The following is a 15012-nucleotide window of genomic DNA, read 5'->3' on the forward strand; positions in this document are numbered from 1 at the left end:
AAACACATGACTATTTAAAAGATATCTTTTTCCCATAAAATAGCAAAGTGTGAATACATTGGTTCTGTCATTGTGTAGGTAGTGTTTATGAATGCATTTTTTGGACTATAAGGGCAGCAAAGCTCTAGACCAGGGGGGATGTCAACTGGGGGTAAGGAAGGCCCTGGGAGATACAGGGGGCTGGGACGTGGGGTGGGAGCTTGCACATGGTGGCACCCAGCCCCCCTGATTGGTGTCCACCCACACGCCCCTCCCCAGCCAGTGGGGGTACACCTATTAAAAAGGGTGATAGCAAGTGTGGAAAAATTGAGGCGGCAGATTTGAGGACAAGAACCCAACAGGCCTATTTTTAATATAAGCAAACTGTCACTTGCAATCTTGTTGAAAAAACTAGAAGCTGTAAGCATTAATTTTTAAGCACATATGCATCTTTCTTTATTCATTTGGTTTTACTGATTTCTAAAGGGGTACTGCCAATTTTATTTTAGCCTGTAGAAAAATGAGTTAAGTTGTAAATTAAGCCAAAATAGTATTTTTCAAATGCTCCTAGCTACAGCTACTCGATGTACACAGTTTCTGTGTCACGGTTGCACAATCCTTTGTCATATAAAATGTTAGATAACATTGCTTTGAAAATAAAAATCCATTCAGACAAAGGCAGCATGGATGCTGCAGAATTGCACAACTGAATAGCACAATATGAATATTGTCATCCTGCTTTTTCAAAGCAAGGTTGAGAAATGTCTTAGATTCTTCCATGGGACATGTCTTGGCCTGAAAGATGACTCAGGCTATTGGAGGAGTCTTAGATAGGGGCTGGGGAGAAGTATATCCCCATATGTATTTAATACGGTGAAATTCTGCCAGAGAATGCTATCTTCACATCTGGGCAGAACTATCCTTGCTCGATTTTCAAACATTTCTTTTTCTTAAACAATCAGAATGCTTAAAAATTAAAGCAATAAAAATAAATATTTTAAATCTCCAAACAACATATGAAAAGTAGGTTGATAAAAATAAAGTTTTCTTCCAAGTCCTAAATCTTTGTGAAGAGGTTCAGAGATGAGTCAAATTTAAAAATAATAATTATAAATAATATTACTGATATTATGCTAGGTTTCTATGGCAAAAGAAGAGCTACACTGAAATAAAAACCCACAGTCTAACAGATGACAGGATGGGATACTGCAACTTTCTTTTGTGCAATATTTATATTAATCTTTAATGCTACGCTGGAATTACTATGTGAGAAAAAGCAAACTGGAATTCCTAACAGGAGACATTGCCAAATAGCACATAAAATGCTTCTGGGTAAAACTTGAAAACAGCTGCCATCTGGGTCCTTGTATGTGAAACAGCCTGTTTTTTTGGTAAAACATAAGCATGGGCAACGTCCTTATCCCTTAGGCTGAATAAAAGCCTGGAGTACTGTAAAGGACATAACAAGCTCTGGAGGAGGACATGGCACAGCATAGGCATTCCACAGAAGCAGAAGGCTGTTTTCATGAGGACACCTTTGCCCGCGTTGGTGTAAGGGACATGCTAGAAGAAGAAAAGTGGAAGGCATATGTTGGGAACATGCAACCACAGCACTACAGCATTCTTAGCAGCACTATGATCCACAGGGCAACCCCAAAGGTGGCCATAATTTAGACTATGCTACAAATGGGAGGGATAGGCAGCATGCCTATGCTACTTAAATCTAGATGGCTCAGGTACCCATGATAATGGGGTCACAGCAGCCTGAGCCTCAAGGCAGCCTGGCTAGCCAAAGCTCCATGCAGACTTTTGCAGACCCATGCAGAAGTCTGCTGCCATGTAGTCACTGCACTGTTACCCAGATACCTAGGTTGGGTCCTACAATCACAGCTCCCAAATGCAGCGGATAGATATTAGATAGGCCTTCAGACACACTCAGTTTGTACCAGGAGTTGCTTCAATCCTTGGGGCAGAGCCCAGGACTGCGAGGATGGAAAGACACCTTAGCCTTCACTCCACCTCCCTGTGAGGTATACAGTCTGTGCTGCTCTTCTGAAACATTGCAGGACAGACTCACTTTTTTTTTATTATAAACCTTTTATCATAAGAACTTGGATATGATGCTTAACACAGAGTCTGTATAGGGGGAGAGAATGACAAGCTATAAAACAAAAACATCTTTTCCTTCATTCACTTCCTATGAGGATCCCAGAATCCCTTGCTCTCCCATCAAGCATGTATTTGAATGGAGATCACCGCTCCACTTCTTTCTATTTGTCAGTTTCTGCACTTGAGACTGCCTGTCACATCTGTCTACAATGGAGCCAGTCTGGCTACCACTAGCCCCTTCTGCCAGCAATACTCACTGTACGCACTGAAGGCTGTGAAGGAAAGCATGAGGCTAACTGGCTGCACCTAACTTCACCAACCCAGGACCAGGTTGGGCTGAGCTACCCTCTCCAGATCAGCAAGGATTTTTGAAGCCAACTCCTCAAAATGCTTCAAAATTTCTTCCATTTCTGCTGTTGGGCCTCTTGCTGCTCCTGTTTGTTGGCTGTCCAGGAGACACAGGACTTCCTGAGTCTGCTGTTCTTGTGCTGCTTGCTGTGCAACACCAGACACACTGTCCTCTATCTTTTCTGTTTTAATGGGAGCAAAAATCCAATGGAGCTCCATTAGCCAAACTCCTCCGACTATGTTCGCTCTTTTAATTTTTTCCTGCTGCCTCCATTACAGTTCAGTTCCAGGGGTCAATCATCTGCCCACATTTTGTACCATAAACAAGCCAGTTAGCACCTTTACCAGCCTGGAAAAACCTAGTGCCTTGCCCAAGTGTCTTTTCAGGACACAGCTTTATTCTTAAACACGAACTGGTAAAAGATCAAAGAAAGCAGGTTCACCCAAGGTTACTGCTCTCAGAGGCCCCTTCCTTTCTAGTCTCCTGCTTCTGGGCCTACTGTAGAAGACCAGTTCTCTCCTGATACTCTTTCAGCCTTATATAGTGAACACCTGACTTCTCTGCTGACTATAAAAACTATACAGTGGTGGCTTGGCTCTAAGTCCTTAAGGGAGGGCAACTCAACACATCACCACAAGAGAAACAGATGCATGTAAAGCTGACAACATCAACCAGCCATAATGACAAAAGTCCTCCTTAATGACAAAACCCCCCAAAAGACCACAGTATTTTCATTCAGACCCCACTCATTCCAGTTCTTTCCAGAAAATGAGAACTGTGAGGCAGAATAACTTATAAGACACTACTTTTTTTGGAAGCTTGTCTTTTTATTAGAACTCTGCATATATTTTAAGCACCTTTGCCTGAAAGTTGCAGTACATCCATTTTGAACACTTTCTCTGTAACACAAATGAGAAACTTCACACTATTCAGTATTTCTTGATTTAGACACTGCCACCTTAACCGCTTGCACAATGGCATCTTTGTCAATGCCAAACATCTTCAGGAGCTCAGCTGGTTTCCCACTTCTGGGCACACGATTTACAGCCAGACGAGTGACTGTGATGCCAGGCTCCCCAACGACTGCAGCTGACACTGCTTCTCCAATGCCACCTGCAAGAAACAGCAGACATGAAGTGCCCACATTGTTCAGACTAACAGAAATTTTCTTCATATGCAACTACATCCAGCTATTAAAAAAAGACAAATCTGGGAGATCAAAAAGTTTACAGATTTGCTTTGCCCACTTAAATGTCTGCTAACTCAGCACTGAAGCTGTAGCCATCCAGACCAGTGCCTGGAGAGTACATGGGGAGGAAAGATGTGAATTTCACACCCTGAGAAGACTGAACCAGCATGCAAACCTCTGTAATAAATGTCTGCCTAGAGCAAAGGCCAGCAACTATCAACATCTGTATCCTGGAACACACATGGAATGTATGAAATGGGGCTTACAATCAGGAAAGCTCACTATGATTAACTAGAAATAGATTACTTCAAGTTTGAGCAGGACAACACACTTCTAAGGCAAAATGACAGCAACAATACCAGGCTCTATGTCAGCCCCTTTGCTCAAGTTTTTTTTCCAAGTGCACTGCCAATATAGAACAAGCTCAGTAAGTAACACGTGGAAGTTGCTACCTGTTTGCTTTTGTGCGATATGAAGAATCATCACTACAGAATGTGCCTGCACGGAGCAAGCCACTGAAGACTTGTACAGAAAGGAGATGTCACATAGCAAAAGGCAGCAAAGTATCTGAGCAACTTATCAGCTGAGGAGGTGACACTCTTCAGCATTAGCTAATGATTGTCAGGAGCAGGCAAGGGTTAACTTTGTGCTGGTGCAGTAATGGGGATATGTATAGAGTAGGGATGTGAAAAGTTAAACAGCTGTTTAACTGATAAGTGCAGCAATAACTAGTTAGCTTACTGGTTGGCTCAGGGGCAGGCAATTATTTTGGGTGAAGGGCCACTTACCAAGTTTTGGCAAGCTGTCAAGGGCTGCATGCCCCCTGGTCACCATTTTGGGACCAGAAGCCCCACCCCTAGCCTCTGACCTTTGCCACCAAAAGTCCCTCCCCTTGTGCCTAGAAGTACTCCTTTGGGGAAGAGGGTTTTCCGTCTTAGAACAGGAAAAAAACACAAATTATATACTAAAAATCAAACACCCATAATAATATATTTTAATTTAAAATATATTTTTTTGTCCTGATTTGTTTGCATCTGTGCTGTATATATAGAAGTGATTGCATAATAGTGCAAAACACAGTCTTATTCTTGTATAGTGTGTGGGGTGTGCAGGGATGTCAGAGGCATGGGTGGCTGGGTTTATGGGAGTGGGGGGGAGGGGAGGGTACTAATGGGAGCCCTAAGCTGGTCAACACCTGCCCTGCAACTGCCTAAAGCCCGAGCAGCCTGTGGCGCTTCCCCGCCAGTGCCAACAGCGCACAGCCTCAGTGTGCCCCATGCCTGCTCTGCTCTTCCCGGCCACATGGAGCAGCAGTGGCAGGGATCAGTGCATGCACCCACAACCCTGCGCCGGCTCCAGGCTTACCTGTTGGGGCCGAGCAGTGGCAGCAGCAGCTGGGCAGAAACTGCTTCTCGGCACAGGGGAAAGTGCCCCCCCCCCCCACTGGGCGGTTTTTGGTGCAGCCGCCCAGAGCCCACACGGTACTAGGCTGTGGTGCGGCTCCTTTGCCGCCTGTGAGCTGCCCTGTGGCTGCTCCACACTGTCATTGCTGCTTCACTGGGCAGCCGAGAGGCAGCAGTGAAGGAGCTACATCAAAAACTGCCTAGCAGTGGTGAGGAGGAGGGCTGCTTTCCCCCAAGCTGAACAGCAGTTTCTGCCCAGCTATGGGACATCCCAGAGGTGGTGACAACATGGTGGAGATGCAGGACAACCCCACATGGTCTTTAAGTGGCTTCACCAGGAAGTGCTGACAGCAGGAGGGGGAAGGGCTGTTTTCCCCCCCATGCTGAGTAGCAGTCTGCCCCGCACTGCCGCTGCTCAGCTCAGACAGGTGAATGTGGGGTCAGGGCTGCGCACGCTGGTCCCCACCTGTACCATGGAGCTGGGGTGGCAGGGGACTGGGAGCAGGTGGGCATGCGGGAGTGCAGAGACAGCCGAGCAGGAGTGCGGGGCCCACCCTAGTGCCCCAGGGCAAGCACCAGCGGGGCCCACAGTGGGACGGCAGGAGCTTAGGGTTCTGGCCGGCAGGGACTCTATGAAGCCGGGCCAGCTCCATCTCTCTCTGATGGTCCAGCCCAGCCCAGCCCAGCTCCAGACTCCTGCCAGCCCGTGCTTCATGCTCCTGCCACCCAGACTGGGCCCTGCCAGTGCTGGCTCCACGCTCCCACACACCTGCTTGCTTCCACTCCCGCTTCCCACTGCTTTCCCCACTTTCCTGCCTGCCTGCCTACCGGCCACTCCTGGACCACGTGGCTCCCAGCTGCATGGCCACAACAGCAGGACTCAGCAGGAGCTGGCCCAGCCCTGAGGACTGGGATGATCGCTCATGGTCCTCTCCTGCTTCCCTACCCCATCTTCTTACTTGAATTTCCCGCTTCAACGCATGAACAACCCCACGGTCCCAGGCCAGAAGCCTCTGCTAGGCTGGAACTTCTGCCTGGGGTGGGTCAGGGCTGGGCAGACCTTGCTGTTGCAGGGTCCTGCTGTGGCTTCCCTTGGGTCCTACTGCCACTGGCTCCTGTCATCTCTGACAGGCAGCTGGGGGCAGGTAATAAATATTAATTTTCTAAATTTTTTAGGGGCCTCACGGACTGGATAGAACAGCCTGGTGGGCTGGATCCAGTCTGGGGGCCATAGCTTATCCTGTAGTTCAGAGTGTGTACAGTCTGGCAAGAAAGTGGTGGGGGAAGGGAAGGGAAGCTGTGTGGTGACTCAGCAGGAATCAGAAGGCAACAGGACATGCAGGAGGGAGAGAGGGAGGACAAGGGCAACTAGTACCCATAGCCTAAGAGGAAAACAGGGAACAGAGTAATGATTCATCAATTAAGCAATTAGCTGCTCTTTACATGAGCTCCCTCCCTCCCAGCACAGGGCATTGTGGGCTGTATTGTCTAGCTGGGTTTGTTTCCTCCCCACCCCATCCAAGGGCTGTGGGAGCAGCTCCCAGCAACAGCTATGTCCAAGCTGCTGTGTTATAGGTTAATTGTTTAACCAATATAATTAAAGAAGATTAAATGAGTATTTTTAAATGATATTTACATCCACAATACAGAGACAGCAAGATTTTCCTGAGGTGTGTTCTTACTCTACAGATTTATTAGGAATGAGCCAATTGCCTGTCAAGAACAACTGGGGGTGAGGGCAGGAGGGGACAGTATCAGCACATCCCAGGAGCATGGTGGGGAAGGAGGGTGGGAGAACTTGACCTGCTGTCCCCTCTGTCCCCTCCACGCTGCCACCACCATCTCCAGCGCTGCTGGCCTCATCACTCCCACACCTGCTCCTCAGAGGCGGTAGAGCACTGCCATGATGGCGGGGACTGAGTGGTGGGGGGCGGTGAGTCCAGCACTCAATCGCACATCTCACAAATACCATACCTACACAAACCCCCCACACCCACAGCTCCCCACACCCACTCACCCATACACCCCCTGACACCCCTGCACACCCCACACACTATACAAGAGTAAGACTGCATTTTGCACTATTATGCAATCACTTCTAGATATACAGCACAAACACACACAAATCAGGACAAAAATATATTTTTTAATTAAATTGAAATATATTATTATGGTTGTTTGTATATAATTTGGTTTTTTTCCCTGTTTTAAGATGGCAAGCCCTCTTCCCCTAAAGGAGTACTTCTAGGCACAAGGGGAGGGACTTTTGGTGGCAAAGGTCAGAGGCAAGGGGTGGGACTTCTGGTCCCAAGATGGTGACCAGGGGGCAGGGCACCTGTCAAGGGGCAGGGCTACCCATGCGGCCCTTGACAGCTTGCCAAAACTCAGCAAGCAGCCCTCCGCCTGAAATAATTGCCCACCCCTGAGCTAACCAGTACGTTAACCAGTTATCGCTGCACTTATCGGTTAAACAGCTGTTTAACTTTTCATATCCCTACTTTGTATACATCTGTCTGTCTATAATGCTCTTGGAGCACTCCAACTGGTTACTAAAATAAGCAGATTGCAGAATACTACCACGATGATGGTGGGGATGGAGCTGGGGGGGGTGAGACCAGCACAGCTGGCCTCACCCCCCCCATCCCCTCCGCCATGGCAGCGCTCTGCACTCCGATTGGTTGTTTCATTAACCAGAGTGCCCTAAGAGCATTATGGACAGACGGACTAAGCACTTCATTATATAAGAATTAGCTTTAGAAACTCTTTATGCATCTATGTTATGTTCACATCCTCCTTACACTGATGGTGCTCCATAAGCCCGGAAACCAGATACTAGCCCTGTAAGCAGCTGCAGCAGGGAATGAAAGTTGGGCAATGGGAATGCAGGCGAGAGGTCCATACCCCGGATTACCTGAGCTGCTGTTGCACAGTGGTGGTGAACAAACTTCGGGAACCAAGCTGATGCAACTTACACCAGGGCAATTAAGAGAGCTGAGGCTGCAGAACCTGGCTCATGTCAAGCAGCTCAGAATCAAGCCCCCTGCTGCAGCTTGACTCTGCTACACTCTACCACGCTGTGTGTGCTCTCTGCTGACCACTGGGCTGGGGGAGAGGCCACAGCCCCACATTCACTCCCTTTGATTTATATTATATCACCATGCTCAAGACTTCACCTGACTCTTGTCCTTACAAGGCCAAGTAAGGAACCCTCCTAATTAGCTGCCATGTTTAAGGAGACATTTGCAATGAAGTAGGTTTGCAACTTTTTTTTAAAAAGGTATTCAATCTGTAAAATCAGCTTAGGACTTTTCTGAGCCTGAATAAAAAAGGAAGCCAGGGGCCCTTCCAACTCCAAAAGCCCTACTTGGTGAGCTGTCACCCACTGAACCTAACTTACCTTCATGGTAATGGTCCTCCACAGTGACAATTCTGCCTTTAGTTGCTTTTGCATTTTCAAGTATAGTTTTCCTATCCAGGGGTTTTATAGTGAATGGATCAATCACTCTGATGAAGATCTTTTCTGAAGAAGTAAAATTGTAAAAATGATTGTTCAGAAGAGTGAAATGGCCTTGGAGAATGCAAGAAGTATTAACTTAATGAAAACCTGACTGGGAACACCTAGAAGGCTCTTAAGTAATTATTAAAAAAGCAGCTCTAATGATTACTAGAGTATCCACCTAAGACATTTAAAAATGACCCTATTTCCACAGCACCCGAATGTCCACATTCTTTAATGTTTTTCTTTTCACAACACCTCTGTGGCAAACCAGGAACTTAATCTGGGGGGGCCCACCACCCAGGGAGGCATCCTAACCACTAGACTATCCTTCCTCTTCAAAGTATTACTCACAGGGTTTTTATTCTCAACTTAAAGTGAAACAGGCTCTCCCCTCACTTCCTTGTTCCTGGTGATTGCTCCTGTTCCTGGCACAAGTGCTTTTACCTCACCAGAGATCTACATGCAGTATTTCAGCTCTCCTTAGTCTGAAAACTCTCACATAAGCTCTCCCTTGAAGACCAGTGTGGCTACGTATGCATCGGAAATCACTACACGTTTCCTGAGGCTGCTGATAAGCTCTAACTTTATGTTACAATAAACCTGGAGTTTGAGATGCAGACTATCTGCTAAAGCAGAGCACAGGGCAGAGGAAGGGTGCAATGTGACAAGCTATCTTAATTTCTGCTGGCTGGATGCTAGGCTAGTATGTCAGAATACCATAAAGTCTGGTCTAATTTGTGCCATCTACCAGCTACCTTAAAAGGTCAATGCAACACAGCCAGGGTTCACTGAGACATAGGAAAACCTCTACATTACGCTGACAGTCAGGAGGCAGCTTCGCAACTGCTAAGCCAGCTCTCTGCTGTCAGAGGATGTCCCTACTGTAGGGTTATGTCTCCACAGCTGGTTATATTATGTTTAGAGTCTGTGATGAAATGAAAAGCAACTGTAGTGCAAAGGAGGTTCTGGGTCTAAGAATCTTACAAGAGTGGCCTGCATCCTACAGAGCTCAAGACCATGGTAAAATCTCTTTCCAACCAGTCACTGTGTGCACAATGGTATTTATGTGAACTAAGGCCTCTGAAGCCTTATTTTCATTCCACTCTGGTTATCTTTTGTGTGTGTAAGCATTGACTCAGAGGTGTTCTTGTCAGTTGCAACTTGTTGTAACTCCAGCGAAAGGTTTTTATTTTCTCCAAGAGATAGTGTCAGTGGATTAGAACACATTGGCTTTCTGTGTCTAGTAAAGTGCTGATGCACTTATCAAAGAATCAAGTGACCAATGAAGTGTACCTATGCATGAAGCTTTGTATGTATCAAATCCTATTACAATTACCCTCTTTCCCAATACAGCAAATGATTCATGCAGAACATAAATGCACAGGTTAATCCTGGTGCCTGAAGCGCAGTTAAGTCTCCTCAATGCCTCACCCTCATATTAAGGGCTTAAAACATTCTGGGAAAAAAAAAAGTCATCACCACCACCACCAATATTATTAATTATAATAGTATGTACAATAATAATGACAATATTCTACCAACTGGTTCTGATGTCCTTGAATCACTCTAGCTCAATGCAGTTTTCAAACAAACATACAAGGCCTAATCACGTATGAACATGAGAACATAATGTAAGATTTAAGAGTCAAATTAAATGAAAATATTTCAAAAGAAGGTGGTACTTGTAATCTAACATATATTTGATCATTGTGGATCATAACTGTTGGCATAGTTTAGTTCAATGAGATAATCAGATGGTCACTGCTGCACTGTATATTCTATTAGTATTATTAGACTGGCTTAACAAAAAATACAGAGAGACTGTTACTCTTGTAAGTAGCCCTACTAAATGAAACAGCTACTCAGATAAAAAGGGACTATTCTTTATAAGACTGCCAGGACAGGGTGAACCTTGCATATTTTAGTTAAGAGAAGATCAGATGTTTCATAAATTTAAAAATGTAAAATCTCATCAGTGTGAAGGTCAGGCTTGCTCCAGTCAGGCTGACTGGCACTGTTCTCTTTATGTTTATTTAAAGATAAAAACCAATCTCTAGTCACCTTTCTTCAGATGCTCTGCTGCAGCTAGCGCTTCATGAAGAGTCACTCCTGCTCCAATTACAGTTACTTGGTCATCCTTACTCTTGAATACCACCTAAGAGAGAGAAAAAAAAACACAAAGGAGGATTTGCTTAGTTTAGTTTGTAATACATAAATTAATCAACCTCAGTAGGTAAGACCACACGAATGTTCTTTACAATATTGAATCTTTGATATTAGGTTCTTTGGAAATAATGTTTTTTTGAGCACGAACATGGCGTGTTTGTTCAGTTCCATGATCCTCTAGACAGTACTTACCTTGGCCTGTCCAATATGGAAGTCCTCATTGCTGCTATAAATGACAGCATTTTCAGGACGACTGGTCCTTATGAAACAAATGCCCTGTTTCCAAAATGAACACAGAATGGGTTTATGAAAATAGCCATGACAGACATTCTGATTTTCAAATATATAAACAATACATAAATGGAAGAAAAAAATTATTTTTCATTTGTTAAATCCCTTCTCTACTATTTGTGGTTTTACTGAGTGAACTTTCCCTATCAGTTCTCAACAAATTCATAAGTGCTTTCTGAATTACAACTTTTGGTCATTGTAGCACCCTAGATTTTTTTAATTTTTTTACCGTGTTCTATCATAGTTAGTCTTCCACAGGCCATCTTCGCTCACCTATCTTAGCTTTTGGAAATGAAAATCCTACCTTGCCTAATTAGATTTTTTAAAGTTTTCTAAACTGCTAGGGAAACAAAAATCCTAGCTTCCGGTACAAAAAAAAAAAAAAAAAAACTATCCAAAAGAAGAAAGTCTCAACTGAAAGCCAGGAGGCAAATATTATTTCTTTCAGATCATGTTTAAATGCTCCTCAAAAGTAACAATTCCTTTAACCAACCATGCTTGATACTGCAAATTCTCTCTCAAATTCATAAGAGAGAGCAAACTCATAAAGGAGTATTAGGAGAAGCATAAAGACAGTAGCTAAAATTATTCAATCCTTGCTTGACTCAAACTCCTGTTTAAAAATCAATTTTTTTTTTTTTTTGGAGTAGGAACCCTATAAATCTTAGCTGCCGCTGGCCACACACACATTGAAGTGAGCAGACACAGGATTAGAGTTTTCCTGATGTCTCTATTACAGAAACAATAGAAGCACATGAACAGTGACTTGTCCAAAGGTGGATGGGAAGTTGGTAGCACAGCAAGCAACAGAACCTGATCTGAGTCTCAGTTCTGTTTCTTAAGCACATGTACAAGCTCACCAACAGAAGAGTCCAAGATAAAGGGCCAGACTCTTAGCTGTTATAGATCAACATAAATCCAACAGAGCTACACTGACTTATACCAGCTCAAGAGGTACTCCAGAAACCATTGTTGACTTTCTTTCAACATCCTCAAGTCATGCTTAGTCTGGTTCATTGGGGTTGAATTTGCTCCCCAGAGAACACCACCCTATTTTAAGTTTTGCTTTTGGCACACAAGCTGATGATTAAAAACAGAGCTAGTTAACACTATACAATCTGCTCCTATTCCTGCAAAGGTCTGAACCCACTAGACAATGACTAACTACTCGTTTATCTCTCTGACAAATTTGGCCCATATTACTTAACATCTTTTATTTGTGTAATCAAGACAGGATACTTTTACACCTCTCTAGATGAAGTGCATTTCCCAACAATGGCAATGCCTTAAAGCCTCTTAAATGAATGGAGGCACATTTCAAAAAGATGCACTGGTAACAAAAAGCAAAATCTTTGTATCTTGTAAACACTACACTTCAGAAAGAGTGGAACATACCTTCGTGTTGGCTGCTATTTCTACTGCTTTTTCAGTAGCTACGGCATCACTAGGATAAAAGACAGTTGAATTGGGAACAGCACGAAACATGCACAAATCTTCCAGCCCCATCTGAGAAGGTCCATCCTCACCTGAAAGAATTAAAACCACAGGTAACAGTGAATACACGTCTGCTCTTTGTATTTACCACAGCAGTGAGGTTTAAAATAATACAGAAATGTATACATCAGGCACACAGGGCATGCAAGTCTACCTGCTTGAGAAAAGAATCATCTTGTCCTTAAACTTGGAATCATCTAAACAGTAAATAAAGACAGAAGGTGACTAAAAAGAAAGAGAAACTAGGATTACAAAAGAAAAATGAAAAAATGCACTAATGATATGATATGAAAGAAAGAGACAACTAAAACAGAAAATACACAGACATAAGAGGAGTGATCACATCTGAGCATCTTCAGATTTATATTTCTACATAGAAATGGCATGAACCAAACTGGATTTAGCTCACTGCAGTCACACTTTTAGACTGCTGCAAATGTGAAAAAACTGCACTGATTTATTCAAAAGTCAACAGCCCATCTGATATAGTTATTTTCAGATACCTGAGTTTGTTTAAAGAATATACAAGGATATGTATTTTCATAAACAAGCATGAATAATGAGAAAACGTATTCGTTTAAGTGTATTTTAGGGCATAAAGTGCAGCTATGGAAAGGAGAATCTGAAGTCAGAACCAGGGACTGGATGCCATGATTTTTTATAGATAAAAATATAACATAAAATATCCTTATGAGATTTCCAGGATGTCAATATTCCAGAATACTCATGCAAAGACTCTTGATTACGATCATGTCTCTGCCCGCAACACCAATTACTGCTTGCTATTACTGTTACACAAGAGTGGAGAGATCACAAGACTTTCAAAATTTCAAAGAAGGCAAGCACCAAACCTTAACTTCTCTGTGAACTTAAAGTGAGAGCCAAGCCAAGAGTTAACAGTCTCATCATGCAGTCTTCATAAGGGGGTAGGGTGGGGGTCACCTCTCACTGACATCTGTATATTTAAAAAAGCATGCACCTAAGACAAACTGGACTTCTGTACGCATTTCTCTTCACTAAATCTGAAAGATGGACCCAGAAAGATCTGTGCTTCTTGTGGAAGAAAAGTGAAATTGGTAAGCAAAAAGGCAGTAGATTAAACAACCCTGACAATATTGGGTAGTTTCATTCACTGTCATCACTTACATAAACTTTTTTATGTAGACTTTTACAACACACTTTCATTATCATCAGGGATCCTGGCTTTCTCCATTTAAAAACCCATAATTCTCTGTTTAAACCCACAAAATCCGTGTTATTCCACGATTAAAAGGAAATGCCTCTATATAGTGTGCCTCCCTCACCCCCTCCCCTACACATTACCTATGTCCCCACACTCCCTTCCTCACACACAGGAGGGCTGGGGCCCTGGGGGTGGGGGGCAGCAGGTCAGGAGTGAGGGGCACCAGCGGGGCCAGGAGGCTGTGAATGAGCACCAGCAGGCCGGGGTAGCAGGGCAGGATTGTAGCCTGGGAGTGAGAGACATCAGTGGGGACGGGGGACTGGGCCAGGAATGAGGGGCACCAGCAGGGCTGGGGTGGGTGGGCTCTGTGGTTCAGGGGTGAAGGGCAACAGCAGGTGCAGAGCACCAGTATAGCAGGGCTGCCTGGTGCCACACAGCAGTGGCGGGGGATAGCCGCAGCTGGACCTATGTCCTGGTGAGTGAAGGGGGCAGGGGGAGCTCTGATTTTTCTATGATAAAAACCCAAAATCAAATGCCAAAATATATAGGTATTTAGAATTTATTTTACTATAATGATTGTGGCACTAGTGGTCTTCCAAATTGCTTTAAAATTGTAAATATATCAATAAAACACTGTGTTCAACTGACACACACACACACACACACACACACACACACACACACACACACACACACACACACACACACACACACCCCCCCCCCCCCCCCCCCCAATCATTATAGTCTTCTCTTGTGGAGGCCGAATAGGTTCAGGCCCTCTAGTCTCTCCTCGTATGGCCTGCCCTGCTGCCCCCTGATCATGCGAGTGGCCCTCCTCTGGACTCTCAATGCTAGCCACATCTCTCTTGAAGTGCAGTGCCCACAACTGGATGCAGTACTCCAACTGCAGCCTGACCAATGCTGCATAGAGGGGGAGAATCACCTCCCTGGACCTGCTTGTGATGTATCTGTGGATGCATGACACAGTGCAGTTAGTGGCTCATGTTTAACCTGGTGTCAACAATGACTCCAAGATCCCTTTCCGCCTCTGTGCTGACGAGAAGGGTGCTCCTCAGCCTATAGGTATGCTGCTGGTTCCTTCTCCCTACATGCAGTACCCTGCACTTGTCCACATAGAATTCCATCCTATTCTCATTTGCCCATCTCTGTAACCTGTCCAGATCTGGCTGGATTGTGTCCCTTCCTTGTGGCGTGTTCACCTCGCCCCACATCTTGGTGTCATCAGCAAACTTGGACAATGTGCTTTCCACCCGTTTGTCCAAGTCGTCGATAAAGATGTTGAACACTATGGGCCCAAGGACTGAGCCCTGGGGAACCCCACTGCCCACA

General features: G+C 44.6%; 1 protein-coding gene across 2 annotated transcripts in view; it reads right to left on the reverse strand.

Annotated features, from left to right (window-relative positions):
- Positions 1–3243: 3243 nt before the first annotated feature.
- TKT (transketolase) overlaps positions 3244–15012 on the reverse strand; it is a 30259-nt gene continuing 18490 nt past the window's right edge. For both annotated transcript variants that reach the window (XM_090021487.1, XM_090021488.1), the window contains exons 10-14: positions 12381–12511; positions 10887–10970; positions 10590–10683; positions 8427–8549; positions 3244–3550 (exon numbers count right to left, since the gene is read on the reverse strand). In XM_090021487.1, the coding sequence (XP_089877613.1) occupies positions 3363–3550; positions 8427–8549; positions 10590–10683; positions 10887–10970; positions 12381–12511 (620 nt within the window). In that variant the 3' untranslated portion in view covers positions 3244–3362. The remainder of the gene's footprint in view (positions 3551–8426; positions 8550–10589; positions 10684–10886; positions 10971–12380; positions 12512–15012) is intronic.

This window comes from Crocodylus siamensis, chromosome 11, assembly GCF_052110815.1.
Source record: "Crocodylus siamensis isolate JL-2025a chromosome 11, ASM5211081v1, whole genome shotgun sequence".
NCBI classification, from domain to species: Eukaryota; Metazoa; Chordata; order Crocodylia; family Crocodylidae; genus Crocodylus; species Crocodylus siamensis.